This window comes from Colias philodice, chromosome 15 (genome assembly GCF_061535455.1).
Source record: "Colias philodice isolate Cphi_HAF_F1 chromosome 15, ilColPhil1 Martin Lab GWU primary, whole genome shotgun sequence".
NCBI lineage: Eukaryota > Metazoa > Arthropoda > Insecta > Lepidoptera > Pieridae > Colias > Colias philodice.
In genome coordinates, this window is record NC_143100.1 from 10162205 (window position 1) to 10187279 (window position 25075).

Consider the following 25075-nt stretch of genomic DNA (forward strand, 5'->3'; position numbering starts at 1 on the left):
AAGTACATGTTTTTAACATTTACCACCGATTCGGAAAGCAGTATCTACGGAGAAGAATCGGCAAGAAACTCCATAGACCGGGAGATACTGACACAAAATTTCGAGTCATTTGTAACAGGATGGCGGTTCTACAGGGTTCTTAGTACGCAATGACAAAAAGAAAAATGATAGTGTGAACGCTGGTACCGGCGGCTTAGTCGCGTGGGCGTTAGTCGAACTCGTCGGAAAATAGCGAAAGTCAAACGATTTGTAACAGTATGGCACTTATTTTTCCTGGAAGTTTGAGGATCAAAGAATATAAATACAAAATTTCAAAGATCTAGGTGTTGGAAATCTTCACTTATATAAATTAATACTAAATTAATTTTTCAAGTATGACAGCACTTTTTCCCCCTACTAGAAGTATGGCAAATATAATAATGGTCACATTTTATCAAATACTCTCCAAAAATCCAAATGCAATACTGGTACAAAAAGTTTGGCGAAATAATTTTTTTTTGCAGATTTTCGGCGGTATGGCGACCATTTGGAATCGTCCGAAAAGTATGGCATAGCGATTTTCGTAAATGGCTGCACGACGATGGTTACCTGTGCAAAAGTTAGCCTGGTACAAATGGTTGAATAATTGTTTTATTTAAATCAACATATTCGCGTCGGTATGGCGGGCTGTAAGTCACACCGGAAAAGTATGGCATGACACTACCGCCTACTTCTTTTTTATGGGCTATCGGTAAATACTAAAATTTTTGTGTTACAAATCGTTTGACTTTCGCTATTTTTCCGACGAGTTCGGCTAACGCCCACGCGACTAAACCACCGATACCAGCGATCACACCATCATTTTTCTTTTTATCATTGCGTACTAAGACCCCTGTAGAACCGCCATCCTGTTACAAATGACTCGAAATTTTGTGTCAGTATCTCCCGGTCTACCATAGTTGCTCTTTTTAATCATGTCAGATTTACAATTTTACAAATTACATAATATGTAATATCATAATATATTATCATAATATACCAAAGAACTGTCCTGTGGTTTTTACGCGACAACCCTCCATGGGTTTTTAATTTTTATCTTCCATATATTCCTTAATACTGTAATCTTAATAGGCTCTCTTGACAAGTACATTTTTTATATAAGATTTAAATTTAGAACTACTAAACTCTTTAATATTATGAGGAATTCTGTTGTAAAAGCGTATACTTTGGCCCATAAATGAATTTTTAACTTTAGCTAGCCGGAATAATGGCATTTCAATTTTATTTCTGTTTCTTGTGTCATAACAATGTCTATCTCCTACTTTTGTGTGTAAGTAACCGTTATTATGTACATATAAAATATTATTAAATATATACTGCGACGGTACAGTAAGGATACCAGTATTCTTAAAGAGATCTCTTAGTGAGTCTCGAGCACGCAAATTATATATAGAGCGAATGGCTCTTTTCTGTAATATAAATATAGTTTCTATATCTGCAGCCCTGCCCCATAGCAGGATTCCATAGGACATTATGCTATGAGACAATCTTTAGACCCTGAGAAAGAACATAGGCTACCTTTTATTGCGAAATATGTATCACGGGCGAAGCCGGGGCGGACCGCTAGTAAAGAATAATTTAATAATTAATTAATCTGTAGTTATTGATATGTCAATGTCACTCTCTGTCACGTTTTCTGACAGCTGACGCCTGACGAAGCCTTGACAGCTGACAGCTCACTACTTGTTTTGGGGTGTTGGACGATATTTATACTTTTTTTATTTATATTGCTTAAAAAAGTAATGAAATGGACCATAATAAAACAAAGAATGCATCAGAAGGCATAGCGGTAAGTGCACAATTCACATTTAGCGCTCGTTTCAACTCTTCCACTAACTTTAAAACATTTTTTTACCACAAGAGACCTTTACCTGAATCATTTGTATGCAAATCAGCCTACTTCCTTCGTTCCGTTAAATTTTCATTGTATTTGACAGATTTTCCGTTGTATAAACATTTTGAAAATTTTCTTATATTTTTTACAATGTATTCAATCATGAATTATAATGTATTCATTAATTTTAATGTTCAACAACATATTTAAACTTGAAATACGCTCGCATAGCTTGTATTAATACATACATTTTCTATTCCAGCCTATGGGTATAACAGCTTTAAATGAAACAGTGCTGAGTGATCAGCCAGAGTCAAGATATGAATGCCCAGTGTGCCTCAACTGGCTGCGAGACCCTGTTATCACAACATGCGGCCATAAGTTTTGTAAGGGCTGCATTACTTCGTGGTTACAGTAAGATATATTACTTGGTCCTAAAACAATTTTATCCGCATTGCTCTGCTCCTATTAGTCAAAGTATGATGATATAATATAGCCTTCTCAAGAGCCTTCCTCAATAAATGGACTGTGTAATAGTGAAATAATTTCCCAAATCGGACCCATGGTTCCCAAGATTAGCGTGTGCAAACAAACAAACTTTTCTACTTAATAATATTAGTATAGATAAATTATTCTTAGCTATTTATACTTAGCTTAGTAAATTTTATATAAATCTACATACATATATAGTAGATGATACATCTGTTTTGATATAATCTATATGATGTGTATCATTTCAATGATCATTTATATTTGATTCCACCTACATACATGAGATGATTCATTTGGTACTAAATGCAATGTCATAGATATTAGCATTAGCATTTTAATGCAGTAGTTAGTTTCTATAAAGCATTTAAGCCTATGTATCTATTTTAATTTTAGAAATAGTGGCCATTGCCCCATAGATAATATAAACCTTAGTATGAAGGTTGATATATTTCCCGACAATTATACAAAGAGGGAGATTCTAGAACAAAGGATGTCTTGTCCGTTTGCTTCAAAAGGTAAGTTCTTTTCTAATTTATTTATAAAAAAATATATCTGAAAATAAACAAACAATAAACTAGTAATTTCATTATTTTACAACTCTTCTCATTAGAAGTAAAAAAATAATAATTCTGCTGTTGTTCTTAACAATAGATAATTAACAGCCTTTCTAAATCACAATTGTTATTCAACTATAGATTTAATTAAAATTGCCATAATACCTATAATGGAAAATGAGACATTTTATTTTTACATCTATTAACAAAATATATTTAAGTTTCTATATTATAATTGAAATATACTCTATGCTACTGTATTATATTATTTCGTTAATCCAGGATGTACAGTAAAAGTGACACCCTTAGACCTAGACACACATATATCCACATGTGAATTCAACCAGCCTGAAGCATCAACGCAACACAATGTTAAAATACCCTGTTCATTCAAAGCTGTTGGTTGCAGTGAAATCTTTGATAGTCAGGAAGATGCCAACACACACTTACATAATGATGTCTTGAGCCACATGAGTGTGAGTAATTATTCTTAAAAATTTGAGTTACTGTATGTCATATAAGCGTGAGTAATTATAACTATTTTAATAATACGGAAGTTACTGTATGTATAATGTTGTTTTGCAAATTGCTGATCTATATAGAACAATTTTTATACAAGGAAACATTGCCATGACATATTACTATAGATTTATAGACAATTCAATCGCAAAATTTGTGAAAAAATGTCGGAGCGGTATTGTTCATTGAAATTAACACGTTATTTTGGGCAGTAATGTTCATAGTCAATTGTTCTAAAACTCTGCCTAATACACGCTTAGGCATAGTTTTGCTTCGGACAATTTTTGAGCGTGTTTGTATTGACAACATGACAATATGTCATGACACTGTAAACAAATATTAAATTTAACAAATCTTAATATATTTTTCAAACAAATATTATTTTTTTCAGTTACTAATGAATGCTTATTCGAAAATCAAAATCGACAACGACATGTCTAACGCAAGCATGGATGGAAAAGCGCAAGAGGCTCTTTTGTGGGACCCGCCGGAGAAGGGAAGCGAGGGGACACCGTCCACACCTATTAATGATACAAGTGCGCTTATAAGGTAATTCGCACTAAAATTGTGAGTCAGTGTAAGGACATGGACATTGATCATCAAAAATCTTCTCACTTTGTGGTAGCAATGTTCTATTAATGTAATCTTTTATATTGCCCATTGCAATGTGTACGAAGATCATTTTTTTTAATAAACTTTTTACAGAACCTTGTTTTATCAGTAAATTGTAAATATGACTATAATATTAAACTTAAATTTTCCAACCACTTCTTTCTTATTCCAGAGCCCTCTACGAAAGAGTGGTTGTTTTAGAACAAAGGAACCGAGAACAAGATATAGTAATTGCTAATATTTCCAAGCAATTATCAGCATTTGCTGTAGCAAAAATGAAACAGAACAATGACATGCTCCTACGCTACTGTATGGGACATTATATATGGAAGGTTGATAACTTTAAAGCGAGATTGGACGCTATGCTTAAGGATCATAACAAAATGTTGTATAGCCCTGGGTTTTATACTTCTCCAAATGGATATAGGTAAATATTTTTTTTATTTTTTATCAGTTTATTGGTTTTCACTTTTACACATTATTGGCAGCCTATATTAATACTAACTCAAGTTAGGTTTTTTGTTGTAGCAACACATCATTTTTAAAGTTAACTTTGATTGCATAATGTATTGACCAGAATTTCGCTATTTCTCAAGGCACATCTCAACCTTAAGAATCCTAAAAAAAATTAAAAAGAAATAACTAATATAAAAGAAATTCTGCTATGCAGTTGAATAAACTAAACTCAAACGGTAATCATATGTATATCTATCATATAATTTCAGGTATAATTTCATATATATATAATTAGGATAATTTCATATCTATACTAATATTATAAAGAGGAAAGGTTTGTATGTATGTATGTATGTATGGTTTTCACGCATAAACTACTGGACCGATTTTGATGAAATTTGGCACAGATAATCTTTAGACCCTGAGAAAGAACATAGGCTACCTTTTATTGCGAAATATGTACCACGGGCGAAGCCGGGGCGGACCGCTAGTATTAGTATAATTTCATATATATAATCATATAATTTCAGGTTCTGCGTCCGTCTCAACATATCCCCCCTTAACCCGCTGTGCTTCGCCCTCCACGTGCACCTAATGAAGACAGAAAACGACGACTATCTAGACTGGCCTTTCAACGGTCGGATTTCCTTTGCTATGATCAACCAATATGACCATGAATACACTCAACGAGACACAATGATGTCTAATTCTTCATTAGTGGCCTTCAGAAAACCAAATACTGAGATTTGTGTCCGAGGCTTTGGGTACACGGAATATGCTGTGGTCAGTGATGTAGTGAGAAACGGCTTTGTGAAGGACGATGTGCTGATTATAAAAGTGCATATTAAGTGTGTATGACACGAGGAGTGATGTTTTTGTTCTATTTATTTTGTTTTGTGATGGGGTTTTATGTATTTTATAGATGTAATTGTTTATTTATTAAGTAAAAAAGTAATAATAATTCAAATTTCATATCAAAATGCAATTTTAATAGCCTGTTTTTACAAACACTAATAACTTTTTTCTTAGTGCCTTGAGTAATTGGTGCAGTGATTCAAATATTATGGTGCATACAAAAACGCATTTATATATGAGCAGTATATTAAAAATACAAATAATAAATACTAGGCTTTGTTGTATTTGTCATAAAATAAAGTAAAAAAAAAACCTTTTTTTTCAAGATTAAGTATAGTATATATTTTTACGTATTTAATTTCCAAATAAGTACAATTCACAAATAGCTTATTGGAGGTATAGCTATCCGTTATGCAAACCAATTTAAAAATTTGTGTAAATGAATATATCTTTTATATATTTTGAGTTACCTTAAACATTCCAATATTTTATAGCATACAATAAAACTAAAGATGTGATGAATGTGTCATTTTAGAATATTGTGAGACCAATTAATCTTTATATGAAGTAATTTACATTTTACTGTTACTTAATTATTTAATTGAAACTAAGTTAAAAATAATTTTATATATTTCCAAGTCTATAGATGTTAAAATGTTATGAAATTCAATTGTTTAATAAGAGCTTAATATTATTACCGTCCATTGTGTAACATGATCAGTATTTAAATAATCTCATTGTATTTAAGATTATTATTGTTAGGGCCGATTTTTCAATGCTTGGATAAAACTTATCCGTCCAATAAAGTATTACACGATAATATTAAAATGTCACGTAAACTGTCAAATACGGGCAATTAGAATACGTTTTTAAAATGGTAGTTTTATACATTATTCGACGAATAAGTTTTATCCAAGCATTGAAAAATCGGCCCTTAGTTATTTTAAATGAGTTAAACTTGAGTTAAACGTCAACTGTATAAATATGAATCTGTTATTTTGTTATTTATATTATATCAATAAATCTTTTTAAAGAAGCAAGGATTTGATTTAAAGAAAACACCAACATTCCATGTATATTATATTAAACGCTTAAAAATTATATATCAATTACAAATGATTAAAATATAGGAATTATACATAATTATATTGAACCTTATTCTAATGACATAAGTTCCTATCACATCCATCCATCACAATCATTTTCGTACGATAATAATTTACCCCGTCAATTTTTTTAAATATTTTATTTTTCTCTTATGTAGTTAAACTACGCGTCAATTTGTACGCTAATATGGCAACCCCTTTGCAAATGGCAATACCATAGACAATATTCCGAATACTTTTAAAAAATACGCTTTTTTTATATATAAAATACAATTTAAACACCGCACGCAACGGAAGACAACTAAAAGCAAACTATCCAAAGAGAGAAACAATAAATATCACACATCAATTTCATGTTTCCATTCAACATTAAACTTATAATTATTGGGTCCATATTTTGCATCTGGAATGTTCGAATCAATCGGATTGGACTCAAATTATTATTTTCTACTTCATACTAATTATCACAGTCACAGTAAACAAAATGCGTGGGTTTAGTTGATAATATAAATAAATAAACAATTCACACAATGCCACCCATACAATTATAACTTAACTTACACAGATCTTTAAAGTTAACAGAAGCAACCGCTTAACATTTAAAGAGTTTTTATCAAATATATCATGATGATATTATACCATTCTTTTCTATGAAAACTACATTCATTTCGTATAAAAATACAACACTACATCTTATAGGTACATACGTATATAATATACTTGCTTAATTAATTATATTCACATGATACGATTAAGTAGACTAATAACTGTACTTAGAATGGTGAAATTTTATAATTAGGTAAAAATACCTACCACTGGTAGAGCACATGAATTAGTTATGAAATTAGCATTATACTCCCGCTAGAAACACGTTGTTTTTGAGAGAGTCATTGTTTGCAATGTTTTACAGATTTAGGAACTTAAAAGTTATGTATAAAGTCAGTACATATAATTATTGAACAATATGAATGCTATCTTAAAGTATTGATTACTAAATCATATTACGACCGTTACAATTAAGCTTAGACAGTACCTATAAGTCGGCGTTTAACATGTAATTTGTGAATAAATCTTTAATAAGAAAATTTGTAGACCCTTAAAATATACTAAATACATTAACCATGAAATCGACAAGTGAAGCCAAAAATGCACATAATTTGTAAGTTTGCTTTAAAAATTAAGCCTTATACATATTACACATTACAACTATTGTCACCAAATGTACAGTTCTTTTGTATAACATTGTAAATACAACCTGATACAAATGTCTAAACATATTAGTATTGTACGAGAACTTGTATCATTGACCATACCCACTGAATATAAGAAACCAGACAGAATAAACACGGTATACCGTTGAATTCAAAGAAACCCGACAGTGTAGCTCAAGAGTCAAGACAGTAGACTTTGTTATTCCGTTTTTGTCTATACTTTTGCACAAATTAAACTAGTTCCACAAACGTATCTATTCTTCAAAATTAACATTTATCACCCACCCTTTCTTGTATAGCTAATCTTACTTCTTCTTGTCTAAGATATTTCTTATGACCAAGTGCAGATGTTACCGTCTAAAATTTTTCGGACATGCAGGTTTACCATTTCCTTCATAAATTAGAGCCAGTAGTGTACAATGTCACGTAAGACTACTCCAATACTTTAGTTGGAGACCATAAAACCACCTATCCCTACAACTTTGCAATCCTCTTTAGCCGCACTACTCTCCTACCACTTTTGAAGTGAAACTTCTTTAAGCGCGTTGAGAGTTAAATTTCAAGGACGCGTCATGTCAATATCGTCACGTCACGGAGTCAGGCGACGATTTTTGTATCTTTGAATCTTTTTAAAGAAGTTTCACTTCTGACACGTGTGACACGCACACGCTTTTTTAGTCTTAGACCACACAATCCTAGCCCCACCACCTAACCACGAACCGTCTAACCCGTGCAAAATGATGTACTGGTCGCCTATATCCAGCGCGTACAGCACAACCCTCAGAGGGAGCTACTGGAGTCCCCCGGGAAGTGCAGCAGGTTGTCCCCGCTGCAGCTGGGCGTGGGGGACGAGGGGGGGTCCAGTGACGCGCGGGACGTCGAGCTGAAACTACTAGAACTGAGCTCCTCTTGTTCAGCTTCGAAGCGATTTATCGCTGGAATTGAGAAATGGTACGTGAAATATATAGGATGTAAAACTGATATTTGTGTGGATGGGAGTTCATGATGCATGTTTTGGTGTGTAAGTTTATGATTATGGTCTTTTGATATGTTTTCTGATGTAGTGGTAAATGTTACTTTCTTAATTTTACACTGTTCATATGAATTTAAATTATCTTCACGATATCAAATTATAAAAAAATATTGATTTAAGAACCATATTTGTTGAATGAAATAATAAATGACTGTTTCAAGTTACCCATAGAGATTTTTTTATCCTTATAATTTCGTTTATCATCGAAATCACCAGAATATGAAAGCAATTTAATTAAACTGGTCTAATAAATCTTCTGAATTTACAATTAACAATAATTAACAATTATGAAGGATGTTCTTTATATCAAATATAAAACTATTATAAGTGAACATGTGGAAAATTTTAAATTACATATTATGTTAAAAAAGGGATATAAAATAAAATGCAGTAGTGGTTTTTGAATTGTCATTTTATTCTTCTAAAAAATAATTTTAACACTCCACGTCAATAACAAAGTCACACGGTTAAAATTTAGCAAAATTTAAAAAATCGCGCCAAATCGATCAAAATGATAACAGTAAAGAAGCTAATTTCATTAATTTTAGTCCATTTTTTAAATCCAAAGTGCAACAATACGTGGGTTACTGTACTTTAAAAAAAGGTGTACATGATCATAGAGTTAATTTTTACTGAGCTTAAAACAGGTGTTATGCTTATCACTGCAATTGTTAAGTTTCAAAAACATGTTATAATTAAATATCTCATTAAAAGTTGTTTCTTTTAACAAGAAGTCTGAATTATTTTTATTGAAATTCCAAACGTGAACTACAAGGCAAAAATTGTATAATTCGTTTTAACAAGTCCAAATTTGCACGTCTCAAATATAAATACTAACGGTCTTACTAATAAAATGTTGCCCATTCGCTTTGCAATGGATTAGCTATTGCAATAACCTGTCCTGTTTTTATGATTGACGTTTTATGTGGGCAAGAGCAGGACACAGCTATGGTAGAAAATGGTAGCAATTTATCCATTGTTTAACTTCTTATTAGTAAGACCGTTAAACTTTCCACTATAAGCAGCGCTGACTCATCAGGCACTAAATTTAGATTCTTAAGTGTAAAACTAATATTCAAAGTGTAAAATGGATACATTTCAGTAATTAATTTCATTCATCAGTTGAGAATGAGGCGACAATATATTTTCTCATTAAACTAAATAAAACTGACCGACTGAATAAAATCTCATAAATTGTTATTTAAAAATAAATATAAAACAGTATACCTAATACAGGTACGCAGAAAATTACTTCTACTTAAAATTAGCCAAATTATCCGATATTATTTTTTGGTCTTTTACATTCCATAAAATGAGTTCTCGCATATTGTTATCTTAAAATTATTTTCTAGTATTAGTTCTATAGCTTGTCATGAGAGAACACTTAGATAAATCATTAAGGTACATAACGTTACCGCGGCCGTCATACAATGAGTTATATAGACAATTATTATAGGGAGACAACCCGACATTATAGGGTTTTTAACTACTACTATTTAATATAAAATAAAAAATTACCAAATAAAAATTTGTTACAAGTACATAAAAAATACGGTGTCAATACTTTATAAACTGATACTTCTACTTATTACTATAAAATCATAGGCATAAAAAATTGACTTGAGATTTGATTGCAAATAATAGCTTAAAAATATCTTGTATAAAATTCTGTATATAGAAAATATAATGTAAGATCCATAACATCAGGCTGTCTCATATGAGGAAGATATATCAATGTGCACACAACGGTATTTGATACCTCCGACTATGTCATATTATGCAACGCAAGTAATTTTCACTAATACTGAGGTATTATTGCGTAATTATACAAATAATTATATTATGCAATAAATAACATACTTTTGTAAACATTATAAAAAATAACATTGAGAAAAATAAATAAACATATAAAAATAATATTAATTATTATGCACTAAAACAGCACGTGATTAAAAATAAATATAATTTCATCACAATTTTATTCGAATCAATTTACCAACTAAAGCCGTTACGAATTAATAATGGAATATTTGTTTTATGATTTACTAAAATTTTTGGATCATTGCATCGCAACTTATACTGGCCCTGGCGGCAACCACTTAATTGCAAAATAAAATGAAATATTACAACTAAAATAATAATCTAATAAAATAAAATACAAAAATAATTGAAGAGGATCTCGTCAAAAAAGAAATAATATCTACAACTTTGTACAACACAAGCGCGTTTTAAGTTTTGATTATTTCTTGAATCAGAAATCACTGTTTTTAATTTTTTTTAATTTTTACTACTTTTTCGCATTTTTATTCTATTTTTAAAACGATATGATTCTATGAGTACTAGATTTTATACGATAGTGAAGTAAATTTAACTACTTAAAACGAGAAACTGACGTACCAGCACTGTTATCCGCTTCTGCTTACAATAAAACGAATCTGTTTCACTAACAACTATTATTATTTGCAACTAAAGAAGCTCAAATTTTATTGAAAGATCATGTTTATGTTACTTTTTCTTCTTGCGCGATTTCTTCGCCTTGGATTGTTTCGGCGACGGTATCGTAACATTAGTAGCACCTGCTTTCTTATCTTCCTTATCGCTATCAGTCGATACAATCGGCGAAGTTCCGTCTTCATCTGATGACTTCTCCATATCATTATATTTTTCCGGTTTCACTTCATCGTCTGCTTGCACCTCTTGCGTTGTTATTTTATCGGTTTCTAGAACACTAAAGCCTTTTTCCTTTCTAGCTGGCATTTGTTGCACATCAATGAGGTTAAATGATGTCGATTCATCCGGCTTAGAAATGTCCTTTATAGACGACAGTATATCGTCTATGTTAATTTTGCATATAGGACTTGTTATTTTAGTGTCGCCAGCATCGAGAAGACTATCTTTCATTACTTCGAGCTTGAAATCATCCAAAGCGAAATCTAATCCGTCCAATGGCGGGAAGTCATGTGAGACTGAGTGATGTTCATCTACAAAATTGAGCTCGGAAGGCGTGTCACATTGTGCGACCATGATGTCAGTTCTTTTGCAAAGTTCCGCCAATTTTTCTTGTAATGAAGCACCTGACGACTTTGTATCCTCCTCTTGACGTTCACATGATTTAACGATCTCTGTCTTAACAATTTTTTCTTCCTTCTCATCAATTTGTTTGGCGGTTTTCGTGACAATTGAACTCCAAGATTTAATAGAACTCACGTTAGCTTCTTCATACCGATTGGACACGGCCAATTCTTTTGGTTTCTCAAAATTTTCAACGGGCTGCGGGGATTTCTTGCGTGTTTTATTCGCCGTGGTGATTTGGATTTCCGGAAATTCCTCCTCCGCTGTATTGATAACGTAAACCTCCTTTTCAGTATCTTCATGTTTTTCAGAAACAGATGATTTTCTTCTTTCAAAGTTAGGTGATGGCGATTTGCTTTTTGGGGATTTTGATTTTTCTTTTACTTTTAGAGACGCAGTAGCGATCGTTTCCTTATAGGTGTCGAAATATGTATCTTCTTTGTTATTTTGTTTCGTAGAACTAAAGACATTTGTAGATGGCTTTGTCTGTTCCAAATCCAACAAAGTATCAGTTCTTTCATCTTTGAACGACTTCTTAGATTTCCCCATATTATTTATCGGTTCGATGGTCTTGGGTGACTCTTCAATTTTTCTCTCTGGAGTGAAACTCTTTGATGCACGTTGCTTTCTAGATTTTGTTGAACTCGATGTTGATGATTCGAAATCTTCAAAATTTGTCGAAATCGATACCAATTCACCACTAGAAGGCTGTTGCTTCTCTTCGATAGCGTGTATTTCAACAAAGCTGTCGTCGTCCTCCTTCGACTGCTGATCCTCTGGCATCTTTTTTGGCTTGCGAGCTTTCTTAGTTTTCGATTTTGTTTCATCAACTTTTTCAACAACATTAGTAGGAATAGCGTCTACCGCTTGCTTGTTGGGCTCGTTTAAGAGTAAGTCCCACGCTTGTTCCTCAGTTTTTATTTCATTGTCAAAAGCTTTTTCTACAGCTTTTTCCGGCTCCTTAGGAGGAATATCATCAGATGAATTCTTATCAGCGTTAACGTTAACATCTTTCGGGAAAACGGGCGGAGGGGTCGCCTCCTTAGAAATTTTTTCAATAGTTTTCTGGACACTCTTAGAGGGCTTCGAGGGTTTACGCGCGAGATCATCTTTGGGTGCTCTCTCGACGTTCAATCCGAAGACATCAGATTTGTCCGATTTAGCCGGCTTCGCGTCCGGCATTCGTCTATCTCTATCCTTACAACTAGCACTAGCCGCTACTCTATCACTAGTAAACTTGGTGGGGGGAGATCTCTTAACTCTAGGCCGGGCCGCCGGCTGAATATCATCCGGCGCCCGGTTCGATATTGGCAGTGATACGTTGGCGTCGTCGTCCGGCGGGGCGGGGCAGGGGGCGGGGGCGTGCAGCTGCGCCGGGATGACGACGTCGGTGGGCAGCGCTCGGGGCGGCGCGGCGGCGGGCTCGGCGGCGGGCTCGCCCAGCGCCTGCGCCGGGATGGTGGTGCCGAGCGGCAGCGCGCGCGCCGGCAGGTCGGGCGGCGGCGCGGCGGGCGCGCGCACCACGGGCCGGAAGGCCGCCTCGTCGGCGTTGGGCCGCGTGTGCGCGTCGGCGTCCGCGTCGGCGTCGGCATTGGGCGCGGCGGGCGGCGGCACCGACACGCAGCCCAGCGGGTCCACGGCGCGCACCACGGCCGCGCCCGGCGAGCGCACCGCCCCGCGCGCCAAAGCCAGCCCTACGCGAAACCGAAGGCAACCAGTTAGAGCCGGCCGCTCGCCGCGACCGCTACGGGCGCGCCGAGCGGCCGGCTCGATTTAGACAAGCGTGGGATCGGTTAATAGAAAGCCAAGAGAGGGTGTTACGGGTGCCTTTGGCTTCGGTGTAGGTCCCGGAGAGGCCGCGTGCGATCGATCCGACGCGGACGCGCCCTCTCCGTTGACGGTGTTACGATCTTCAGTAACCCCTCCGCTTGATTCGCTTCACTCTTGTGCACTTTCACCATTTAGTATCGAATGGTTGAATGATGGATGTTAAATACGGTGTTTAGATGCGAAATGTTCGAATATTAAAACGTTGTCCCGTCAAAACGTGAGTAAAAAAACAAACACGTAACGAGAGTTAAGAATAAATATGATGTAAATTCGAGACCGCAAAATATTACTGTCTTACGAATAATATGTTAAATGTTTCTTTCCGCAAATGAAACGAGAAATCTACAAATTGTTGATAAACAAAAATAAGAAACTGAACTACTTCACTCCTAATAAAAAAGCTAAATTCGCAAAACGCACCCCACTACCACCGGGTAAAATAGCGATACAACTTCATCTGTCATCACCGTGTTTATTACGCTCATGCAAATAAATCAACATTCTGATAAAAAGTAAAAATTGTTTTTTTTTTATTTTTTTTTTAACCGTTTAGTTACTAAAACATCAAGAGGTAAAAAAGCGTTTTGCTGTGAAAACTTGAGAATAATTGTAAAGCTAAAAAATATCACCAGGACTACTTCTATGTTATCAAAAAAATTATGTTTTTATTAATTTCATAAATTCAATGTAAGCTCAACAAAATTTCCCAAATTTTCCGTCAATTCCTGGAATGGTATTCCAGTTGCCAATACAAACTACACATAAATACTATGTACTCAAAAGAAAATAAGGAACACTTGTGCATTTTTCACAAAAATTTAAAATACAATTTTCAAAAATTATTTCTTCGAATCAGAACACGTAATTAATAAAAACACGGTGTCCCATATGTTCTTTTGACCAGTTTAAAAATAACTTTATAGTCACAAACAAATAGACACACAACTCTGAAATTGTCCGAAGCAAAACTCAGCCTGTACGTCTATTAGGCAGAGTTTTTTGCGCATATACAATAGACTGAACACCAAGAAATAATTTGAATGTTTCACTGTTATCTACACAATGCCGCTCGGACATTTTTATAACCTTTCAACCGAGCTGTTCGAATACTTTTTTTATTCTTTTAATAGGCGATTGTTCATTGGAATGGATGTTTTAAGTTTTAACACAAGCCGCTCGAACATTTTTAGGCAATTTAAAGTCTACTTGTTTATCGTACATCAATTTTTTACAGGATGGAAATTTTCATTGGGCCCTGAAGGGAAAGTACTCCAAGTACTGGAAATAGCAAATTTTACTGAAAAGAAACATTCCTGAAATTTTACAAAGAAGTAGAACTGCGGAAATTAAACTAGTTAAAAATTTCCATCCTGTATATAATATAATATTATTTAGTACAGTATCATGCGACATACCATGGTCCTCCTTCATGGCCTCCGCAAGGTCCTCCTTGAGCTGGACATCACAGACGGACGCACGCCCACCGTCCGCTAACAGCGACTTGCGGCGGAAACTGTCTGATGGAGAATGTTCTAGGGAACCTGGGGAATGATGTCATTGGTTCTAGTTTAAATTTGGAATAGGGGAATGTTCTAGAGACATCCTGCAGAGATTGTCATTGGTTTTAGTTTAAATTTGGAATACAATAGCATGTTTGATCCGTAGGCATGTTCGAGAACTTGTGGAGTGTGACGTCGTTGCTTTTAGTTTAAATGTGGAATAGCGGAATGTTCTAGAGATATTATCCTGGGGTCATTGATTTTAGTTTTAAATGTGGAATAAAGGGACATGTTAGAGAACTAACGGAATGGATATGACGGCATTGTGAAATATATGTGGGTTGTAGCTAGTAGACATTGGTAGAAAATGAATGCACACAAATTATTCGATTTAGAATGTTCTAGTCTCTAGAGAACCTAGTAATTGATTTTAATGTAAATACAGGTTTTTTTTTAAATTGGCAGCGTATTACGCCAGGCCTGCCTGATGGAAAATGTTCTAGAAAATGTGTGTGACGTCACAGATTTTTTTTTTCACTTTAAATATGCTTATTTTTTCAATTTTTTTAATTTTCATGAACTCACTGGCCGAGCCGGAGGATATGAGCACGGGCACTACGGGCCGCACGCCGGGCATGTTGACGGGGTTGGAGCGCGCCGCGCCGCCGCCCGCGCAAGTGTCCACCTCCACCGCCTCCGCCTCCGAGAGCGACGAGTTCGAACTACGGACAAAAACATTATAAAAAAATTGGTTGTCTGTAAAGTCAGTTTACTGACGATAGTTGAACGTGACAACGTCTGATTGTGCTTCTTTGTCACTCGTTCCGCGCTCTCGCTTGCACTTCAAGCCTTACACGGAACGCCTCAGAGCGAGGTAACGCCGCATGAGTCATGTTTTTTCGTGCGTGCAGCCGGCTTTGTCGAATTATAAGACACTCGTGGCACTCGGGGACTGCCGCGGTAAACCTATTGCATGTTATGCCTTCAAGCCACACCTCCGCGCCCGTCGGAGTGGGGAGCCTGAGGTTTTTTCGTTACGGAATTTCTGGATTCGGTCCCCGCGCTCAAGGCCGATAGAAGCTATGCAATAGCTTAATAAAAATAAAAAAAAAGATGCCAAGCACACGTGTCAGATGTGAAACTTTTTTGGCAAGATTCAAAGATACCAAAATCGTCGTCTTACTTCATGACGTGACAGCATTGCCATGACACGACCTTGAATTTTTACTCTCAACGCGCCCAAAAGAAGTTTCACTTCAAAAATAAAAATAAATGGTGTATATTTTTTATAAATTTATTTTATAATAGCTGCGCCCGGGTGAATTAGCAGATATATTTAATTTTTCAAATTCTTAACTGAACCCAGGCGGATACAAATCCAACAAAACAATAGTCATTAAAATTCATTCATGATTTTGGTAACTCATATTATATTAGGACGTGATTTTAAGATTTTATTTATAAAAAGTTGGCAGCAAAAAAAAATAGAAATTCACTAAAGTTCACTTAGGGCCGATTTTTCAATGCTTGGACTTATTCGTCGAATAATGTATAAAACCACCATTTTAAAAACGTATTCTAATTGCCCGTATTTGACAGTTTACGTGACATTTTAATATTATCGTATAATTTATTGGACGGATAAGTTTTATCCAAGCATTGAAAAATCGGCGCTTATTCAAATAATTATAGCATTAATTACTCGATTATAAAATGACACCCCAGTACAGTAGTATAAACTCACCCGCAATTATAAGTCTTGAACACGAACTGCGGCCCCATCCACAAGCGGCGATGCGGGCCCGCGTGCGTCACTATCTCCACTTGAGACAACCAACGTTCCTCTTCACTCACGCACATGTCGGCGCATCTCTGTAACATAAGTTCATGATAATCAAAAACATCACATTTTTGACGTGACAACGTCTTATAATTCGATAGCCGGCTGCACGCACGAAAAAACATGACTCATGCGGCGTTACCTCGCTTTGAGGCGTTCCATGTAAGGCTTGAAGTGCAAGCGAGAGCGCGGAACGAGCGACAAAGAAGCACAATCGCACGTTGTCACGTTCAACTGTCGTCAGTAAACCGACTTTACAGACAACCAAATTTTTTATTATCACCGTACGTTGCGAAGCACACGTGTCAGAAGTGAAACTTCTTTTACAAGATTCAAAAATACCAAAAAGAAGTTCCTCTTCTGACACGTGTGCTCGGCACATACTTTTTTTACTGCAAACGAAAAAGGTAATCGAAAATTCCAAGAAATTTATGATTGGCTGAAAAAGTATACATATAAGAATGCAATTTTCCATATTAAAAGAACACATCCAGCAAGCTCTCAAATTTATAGCGCAACCTAGAATTTTTAAGTGTTTATTATTTTATTACCCAGAAAATTATTTTATTCTCATCCTATTTCTCCTTAGCAATTACATACCCGACAGCTCAGCGGTTGCAGCAGCGGGTTGGACGGTGGGAGGGGTGCCAGTAAATCCGCAGCCGCTGCTGGTCGCTGCAGCATCCATTGAGCCACTGCTTCTACTTCCACTTCTATAGGCGACTCGTCGCATATCTTCTCTTTTGCTACGCCTGTTCATACATTTGTTAATTAGTGTTATGAATTTAGTTTTGTTTCTACTTTTCGTAGATTCCAGTTTGCCATTAGTGGATGCCTTATTTCCACTCCCTACTTATTATTTTTGTAAGAAGTGACATCTATGCAAATATGCTTATAGAAGCTATTTCTGTGTGTTGACACTATTTCCCCGTCATTTATTTTATATTATTAGCCACTAGTTACCACTAGTACTTGTAATTCAGCACTATACACATAAAAAATTAACAATACACTTTCGCCAATCAACCATAGCCTACTTTACAGGAACGGTTCAGCAATCCATACTAATATTATAAATGCGAAAGTAACTCTGTCTGTCTGTTTCTCAATCACGCCTAAACTACTGAACCAATTTGCATGAAATTGGGTATGAAGATATTTTGATACCCGAGAAAGGACATAGGCTACCTTTTATTGCGAAATATGTACCACGGGCGAAGCCGGGGCGGACCACTAGTGTTCTATAAATTTTAATTATTATATTCACACTCACATCTCGCCGGCCTCGGGTGTAGCAGCAGATGCAGCAGCGAGCCGTTGGCCGCCATCAAGTACAGGGGTACGGCACACCCGCGCCCGCTGGCGGAGGGTAGCGCGCACCCGAACCACGAGCGCGCTAGTAGTGGTGCTGCACCGTTATCTTCTGATAGCGATGATAGGCGCTGACGACCTGGGTAATATGTTATAGTTGTAGGAAATAAGATTATACTAAACAAACAAAAAACATTATTGTAACTCAAACATTTATTTATTCAAGTAGACTTCGTTTAGAAGCGCTTTTGAATCGTCAAATTGCATAAAACCTAACATAGATACAGGAATACGATCAAAATAAAAGAATTAAAAAAGTGTAATCTATAAAGCATTTGACTGAGTAGAACCTAGTCTATTAGACATATTTATGTGTTATTTTGCCACACTCTTTTCAATATATCATAATCTGGCAAAAACATACTTGCATCGATATTAAATTAAAAATGAAATTAAGAAACGTACAACTTTAAGCAAAGTATGAAATTAGGGAGGTTGGTGTTCCACAGGGACCTGTATTAGATCCAGTTATATTTTTATTAGGGACTAGCGGTCCGCCCCGGCTTCGCCCGTGGTACATATTTACGTTTTCTCTACATAAAAACCATCCTCGTACTTCAAGGAATATAATAAAAAAAGAATTATCGAAATCGGTTCAGCCGTTCTCGAGTTATGCGCTTACCAACACATTTTGCGATTCATTTTTATATACATATAAGAAGATGTAACGATACAGATACCGATACCGATATATCGGCCGATATAATCGGCAAGCCGATATATCGGTATCGCCCATTATAAAACAACCGATACCGATATCAAACAATTCAAAAAACCGCGCCCAATGAACGATGCGGGAGGCCGCCCGCGCGTGCGCACTTTGTTTTTTGAAAGAACTCTACCAATCGTAAACAATTAGTAGGAACTGATTGTATTTGTATAACTTAAAGTTTAACTGACTTTGCAAAATAATAATACTAAAATAAATGGTTTTCTTGTTTTTTGATTTGGCATTGTTATTTAAAAGAATACGATTTACAGTTGAGTCTCTGTTGAATGTTGGTAACTTTTATGCATAATTCACTATTTTTTTTTCTACCAAGCCATCGATATCGGTATCGGTATCGGCATCGCCGATATTTTATTACAAATATCGGTATCGGTATCGTATCGGCAAAATCATGTATCGTTACATCCCTAATTTTTATTCTTTCTTAATGATTTTTTCTATTAATAATGTAACTCACCCGAACTTGTGCGTGTGATAGTATGCGTGGGCAGATTATGCGTTGGTCTCAATTGTGCTAACGGCGTGGAGGTGCTGGGCAGGGGGTAGGGAGGCAACCGGGGGTTGGGGTACCACGCACCAGCCACTGAGCCTTCTAAACCCTGTGAAACAATTGTTTAAAATTAACTTTAATTAATAACATTAAAAACTGATACAGTCTTGACATTGCAATTTCAACTGAGATAACCTAAAATGTTTTAAAAACATCAAAAAGTACAAATAACTTCAATCGTTACTTTTATACCACAAATAATACAATTTGTATATATTTGAAAATTTTCAACTTCTTTCAAACAACTAACTATAAATATTTTACTTCAGCACCTTTTTTTAGTGGAGAAATCTTGCATAGATACCCACGGCGTCCGGGGGAGGGGCCGTGGGTTATGTCGGATTCCTACCGATCAAAACCCCACTGTGTTCCATCAAGCCGCATCAACGAGAGGGGGTCACGGAGGAATTCTACTAATACCCACGGGTATAGGTCTACTAATACCCGTGGGTATTAGTAGAATTCCTCCGTGACCCCATTACTTCAGCACCTAGGTATTGACTATCTAATCTAATATCTAATATTCTAATATATATTATAAAGGCGAAAGTTTGTAAGGATGTATGGATGTATGGATGTTTGTTACTCTTTCACGTAAAAACTACTGAACCGATTACAATGAAATTTAGCACACATATAGAGGGTAACTTGGATTAACACATAGGATATCCCACGGGAACGGAAACTATGCGGGTTTTCCTTTGAAAACGCGGGCGAAGCCGCGGGCGGAAATCTAGTTGACTATATTTTTATCAAGTTACCGGCGTGTGCGTGTGAGCATGTGCAGCTGCGTGTATCGGCAGGCCAGCGGATCTATGGAACCGCGAGAGCCGGTTGACGACGCGCGGCTGCGTGTGCGTGCGCACACCGCACGCGCCGCCGTACGGGCTCAGCGCGAACACGTGCGTGGTGCCGCGGAGCGTGGATATGGCCGCCCAGCGACTGTCACCCGATATTGCTATGTCCTGTGTGGAAAATTTAATTAGAATTTATCTGACGTGAAAAATTGTATAAATTTTTTGTTCTGCATTAATGTGAAAAATTAGCTGGTATTTAAAATTATTTCTGTCACTGTTTTCAAAATGGATGAGTAAATTTTGTTAATAACTCAGGCCCCGGAATCACAGACACAATAGAAAATCTATTTTGTCGTGGACCAATCGGGCCGTTTGGGGCTCAATGGGTTAATTGACTTTTGCAAGCGATTGATATAATTATCAAAATATTTGAATGATTATAATATCATTTATTTATTAAAAAATAGCACCTGCGAATTTTAATACCCTGGCCTTCACTATATACCAGAAAATAGTTACAAAAAAAATAATGTTATTCAATAATTAAAGAATATCATGTAATTAAAAAAAAAACACTCACTTGCACTCTAGCCGTCGTGTCGCCACGGTGCAAAACATACAGGTGGTGAACAGACGCAAGACTGGGTCCGCAGGGATGGGGGTTAATTCTAAACACGTGGAAGTCGTGTCCTCTACGGTCAGCTGTTATCAGCAACATGCCGCTCGGATCGAATTTAAGGGCTATTATCGCCTCTGAGTGTGCTATGAAGTGAGCTACTATGGGGTCGCATGGCTCTTCGCAATCTTGGCTGTCTTCGTCCTCATTACCCTAAGAATATAAATAAAGTTAACTTAGTTACATACATAATTTAAAGCGATACATAATGTGCATTGAATCTTTAGTGTTAGAATAGATTTTATTTGGAAAGGTGCATTGAATAACAACATCTTTTGCATGTTTAGAATTTTGGGCAGTTGCCATTTACTAAAAGAATTTAAATCATTTGACGAATTATCCGCCTTATAGCCATTCAGATATGCATTTAAATAAGCTTCAACAACAACAATAGCTAATATTAGAAACTTTATTAAAATTATCTAAAAGTAGTCTCATTAAGTAATACCAAAATAAATGTAGTGTTCTACTTTAGGTACAAATCATATACTGATAATTCTACACAAAAACATGATACTTGAATTTAAAAGTGAAACAAATAATTTTGGTATCTATGAATCTTGCATAAGAAGTTTCACTTCTGACACGTACGCGGCACATACATTTTTATTTTATTAAGTCATAAAAATACCTCAATGTCCAATATAGTGACAATCCCCGGCTGCTGAATATCAGTGTGCGGTGGGGATGGTGACTGAGAAGTGCTCCTACCGCCAGCAAGGCTATGAGCCACACTTTCACCGAGTCCACGCAACCCCTTACTGAGGGACTTTGCAGCGTGTAACACTGTTGCCGTGTAGCTGGTCACGCCTTCACCTGGAAGTTGGTTTTATTTACTTTATATTGAACTAACTTTCCGGACTGCGGCTTCGCCCATGTTGGCATAGAAAATCCCGTGTAAAGGATAAAACCTATCCTAACCTATATCCTTTCTCAGGTCTCAAGCTAATACTGTACCAAATTTCATCCAAATCGATTCAATGGTTTAGATTAAGTAAAATAATATTGTTTTTTTACATAGACTAGGTAAACTCAATTTTGTGTAATCATTTAATTGGTTATACATATATATGTTTATCATTTAATTGGTTATATATTATGTAAAACCTAAAAACCTTGTTATTACACCTGTTATTATTACTGAACATGCCTTTATTTGATAACAAATTCTAATTCCTGCATTAAAACATCTGCATGAATAATTTTATTTCAAGGTCTCAATATTATTTTGTTAACTGATTCAATCATCGTAAAACATATTATTTTTGATTATTTATTTCTTCATACAAATATATATAGAAACAAGATTATTCATTTTACTCCAAAAATCAATTTGTTAAAAATATTCTTAGAGAAAAAAAAAAGATTAAAGAGTTAATTTCTACAAAATATAAAATATAAAAAAATACACACATTTTGTATGCATATAAAAATGTTTATCGTATTAAACTCATTATCAAGGCTATAAGAAAAACTTATTACTGGAAGTAATATTTCCTCTACTTAATAAACAAAGCTTTAAATAGTTTTATTATCTTTGTATTACATTTCTATAAGATTTCATAAAACAATATTTTACTTCACATCGATGGCATTAATTCTTACAATGATTTATGTAATGTATGTAACAACATTTTGTTTTAAAAACAATTTTTTTTTTTTTTTAATAAATTAAATTTGAATTAAGTTTGAAAACACTTACTTTCACAACCTCCACTGCTGCGTTTCGAGGGATTCAACTTCTTATCAGCGTAAGCTAACCAGCGATCACCAAGAGCCAAAGGGTTGATCGGTGATGTACCACCCAGAGGACAAGGGCAGGGGTAGCAAGTGGTGATAGCGAGTCTATCTTCCAATGTGGCCGCGTCGAATACCGCGAAACGCTCAGAAAACGATACAACCACAGATCTTTTATTGGCCAATACATCAAGAATGGGATTCTTGAATTTTATGCTTTTCACCTGTGAATGTAAATTATATCTTATAGTTATACAATAAAATACTTTAATGTTAATGAAATAATCATTCATTCAATTAATAAAATATTCAGACAAATTAAGAACAGTGTTTCATCTGCTACATATTTTGAATACATAATAATTTTTGAATAACTCAACTAAATATAAAAATATAAAATACTTTACCTGTTCACCACCCCTAATGGAAATGAAGCTCAGAGAACAAAATGCTGGTCCAGGGCTTGCAGAGTCGCATAATGCTATGAGAGGCCTTTTCGATGCAAAGCAATCGCCGTGCTGCGGAGTTGGCAGTATACGGAGCACTCTCACTGTCCCCTGGCGCCATGATAGCACCTCTTGGGCCTCACCGTTTGGTGAAATCAGCCACACTTGAACCCCAGCTCCATAACCCAGGATTAAGAGTAATGGAGAGACATCATTGTCACTATCTCCTTCTGGCGCGGGTTCGTTGATGTCAGCTGTTTCAAATCTATAAACGAATTGCTATTATTTTCATTTATTAATTGTATATTATTTTATTGTTAGAATTTTATGACGCAATGCATTTCATAATAAATCTTATATTAAATTTTTCGTTGTACATTTTATTGATATTAAGCCAGCTTTTCTACTGTTTGCACTGTACTTGTCACAGTACTGAAATGATGTTAATACTCATACTATTAACTTAAAACATTTGGTAAGGACAATGCAACCTTGCACAAGTAAGAGGTATTGTGTAATATAATTAAAATTCAACATACCTAGCCCACTGTATCACATCTTTGGGATCAACAGCGGAAGATGATGATAATGTGACATCATTTATAAAGCCGGAGACAGCATCAATGATGCTTCGGTCACTAGGTGGCTGTGATGGCACGGTGAGTGGCCCTCCCGAGCGGACATGTCGCGGGGACTCCGCCGACATGGTGAATGGTTGCCTTTATGGTGATTTAAGACATATATCACTCACACAAACCCACCAAACATTTAAAGAAATGTTGCAAGATTGTTGAATTAAGTACAATATTGTGCATATAAAAATAAACAAGTAAAACAAGTATGTAGCACTGACTGCACAAGACTTTTTATATACCTATATTATATGCTAAATAAACAACCCATTTTATATCTTATTTCTTTATGATTAAATACTATTTTATGTTATGCTAAAATCTGTACACAAATTTAATAATTTTAAATATAAATAAAGAATTTTTGGGTAAAAAATGATCCCGAGTGATAAAGAATAATTTTAGATATTTCATAATATAAATAGTTATGTTTCTCAGATTACATAATTATTTATCTATACAATCAATATTACATATTTATCGTAAATGGATTCGATATGATGGATTGGCGTTAAGAAAAGTTCAAAATAAATAGAATAGAAATATATAGATATTCATTTGTATACAAAGCAGAGAACAAGGACAAAGAAATCGATGCAACCTGATTCCATTGCATTGAACAGAACCGAATGCAAACTTAAAGAAAATAGATAACCAAATTATATCCGAATCATTAAGGGGTTAAGCAATATATTTACCTTTTTCAGTATAATATATTTTTTATTTCAATCCATAATCGAAGCTAAAGCGTAATTGCGTCGTTTAACTGGCAGTCAATAAAAGTGACGTCACAACAAAACAAAAAAACAACTACAAACACTCCAACACACTTTTTCACTTTTAAATCATTGATACACACACAATAAATAAATAAATTATATGAATATAAATTTATACTAAAAATAACAATGGGATACAACAGATGTTTTGAACAATGAATGTCAGTGATGGTCGAGTTTTGATTTGACGCCCGACGTATCGTATAGTGTTCACAGTGTTCACACCAGTTCACACTGTTGCAAGGTATATATGTGTGTGTGAGTTTACTTGTGTTCTATTTGTTTGTAGTTGTGATAACACTACAAACCACGCACAGGTAAAAAACTAAGGTAAAAACATTACGCAAAAAAAACTATTGAATTAACAAGTGTTACTAGTTTCTATATTTTTAATGATATTTAATA

General features: G+C 35.2%; 3 protein-coding genes across 4 annotated transcripts; 1 reads left to right on the top strand and 2 right to left on the bottom strand.

The window, feature by feature from the left end:
- The first annotated feature begins 1708 nt into the window (after positions 1 to 1708).
- Traf6 (TNF-receptor-associated factor 6) lies at positions 1709 to 5625 on the top strand. Its single transcript, XM_089704217.1, has 7 exons — positions 1709 to 1828; positions 2136 to 2287; positions 2759 to 2880; positions 3202 to 3395; positions 3830 to 3987; positions 4223 to 4477; positions 5037 to 5625. The coding sequence occupies exons 1-7, from the start codon at positions 1787 to 1789 to the stop codon at positions 5362 to 5364; spliced, it is 1251 nt and encodes a 416-aa protein (XP_089560343.1). The 5' UTR covers positions 1709 to 1786; the 3' UTR covers positions 5365 to 5625.
- Positions 5626 to 6428: 803 nt separating this feature from the next.
- rudhira (breast carcinoma-amplified sequence 3 protein rudhira) lies at positions 6429 to 24881 on the bottom strand. Of its 2 annotated transcripts, XR_016316692.1 has the most exons (15): positions 24590 to 24881; positions 23799 to 23978; positions 23221 to 23524; positions 22779 to 23037; positions 21708 to 21892; positions 20981 to 21229; positions 20365 to 20568; positions 19511 to 19652; positions 18226 to 18402; positions 17553 to 17704; positions 16857 to 16984; positions 15698 to 15834; positions 15029 to 15154; positions 8147 to 8613; positions 6429 to 8110 (listed from the first exon to the last, which is right to left on the bottom strand). XR_016316692.1 is itself a non-coding variant. In XM_089703937.1 (14 exons), exons 2-14 carry the CDS (start codon positions 23963 to 23965, stop codon positions 8459 to 8461), a joined length of 2385 nt encoding a protein of 794 aa, XP_089560063.1. In that variant the 5' UTR covers positions 23966 to 23978; positions 24590 to 24881; the 3' UTR covers positions 6429 to 8458. The 2 variants fall into 2 exon arrangements, 1 of the variants encoding a protein (XP_089560063.1); XM_089703937.1 differs by having other exon boundaries at positions 6429 to 8613.
- Positions 9138 to 13744, bottom strand: LOC149482479 (uncharacterized). The gene is made up of 2 exons (XM_089704084.1): positions 13670 to 13744; positions 9138 to 13550 (listed from the first exon to the last, which is right to left on the bottom strand). Exons 1-2 carry the CDS (start codon positions 13742 to 13744, stop codon positions 11217 to 11219), a joined length of 2409 nt encoding a protein of 802 aa, XP_089560210.1. The 3' UTR covers positions 9138 to 11216.
- Positions 24882 to 25075: the final 194 nt, after the last annotated feature.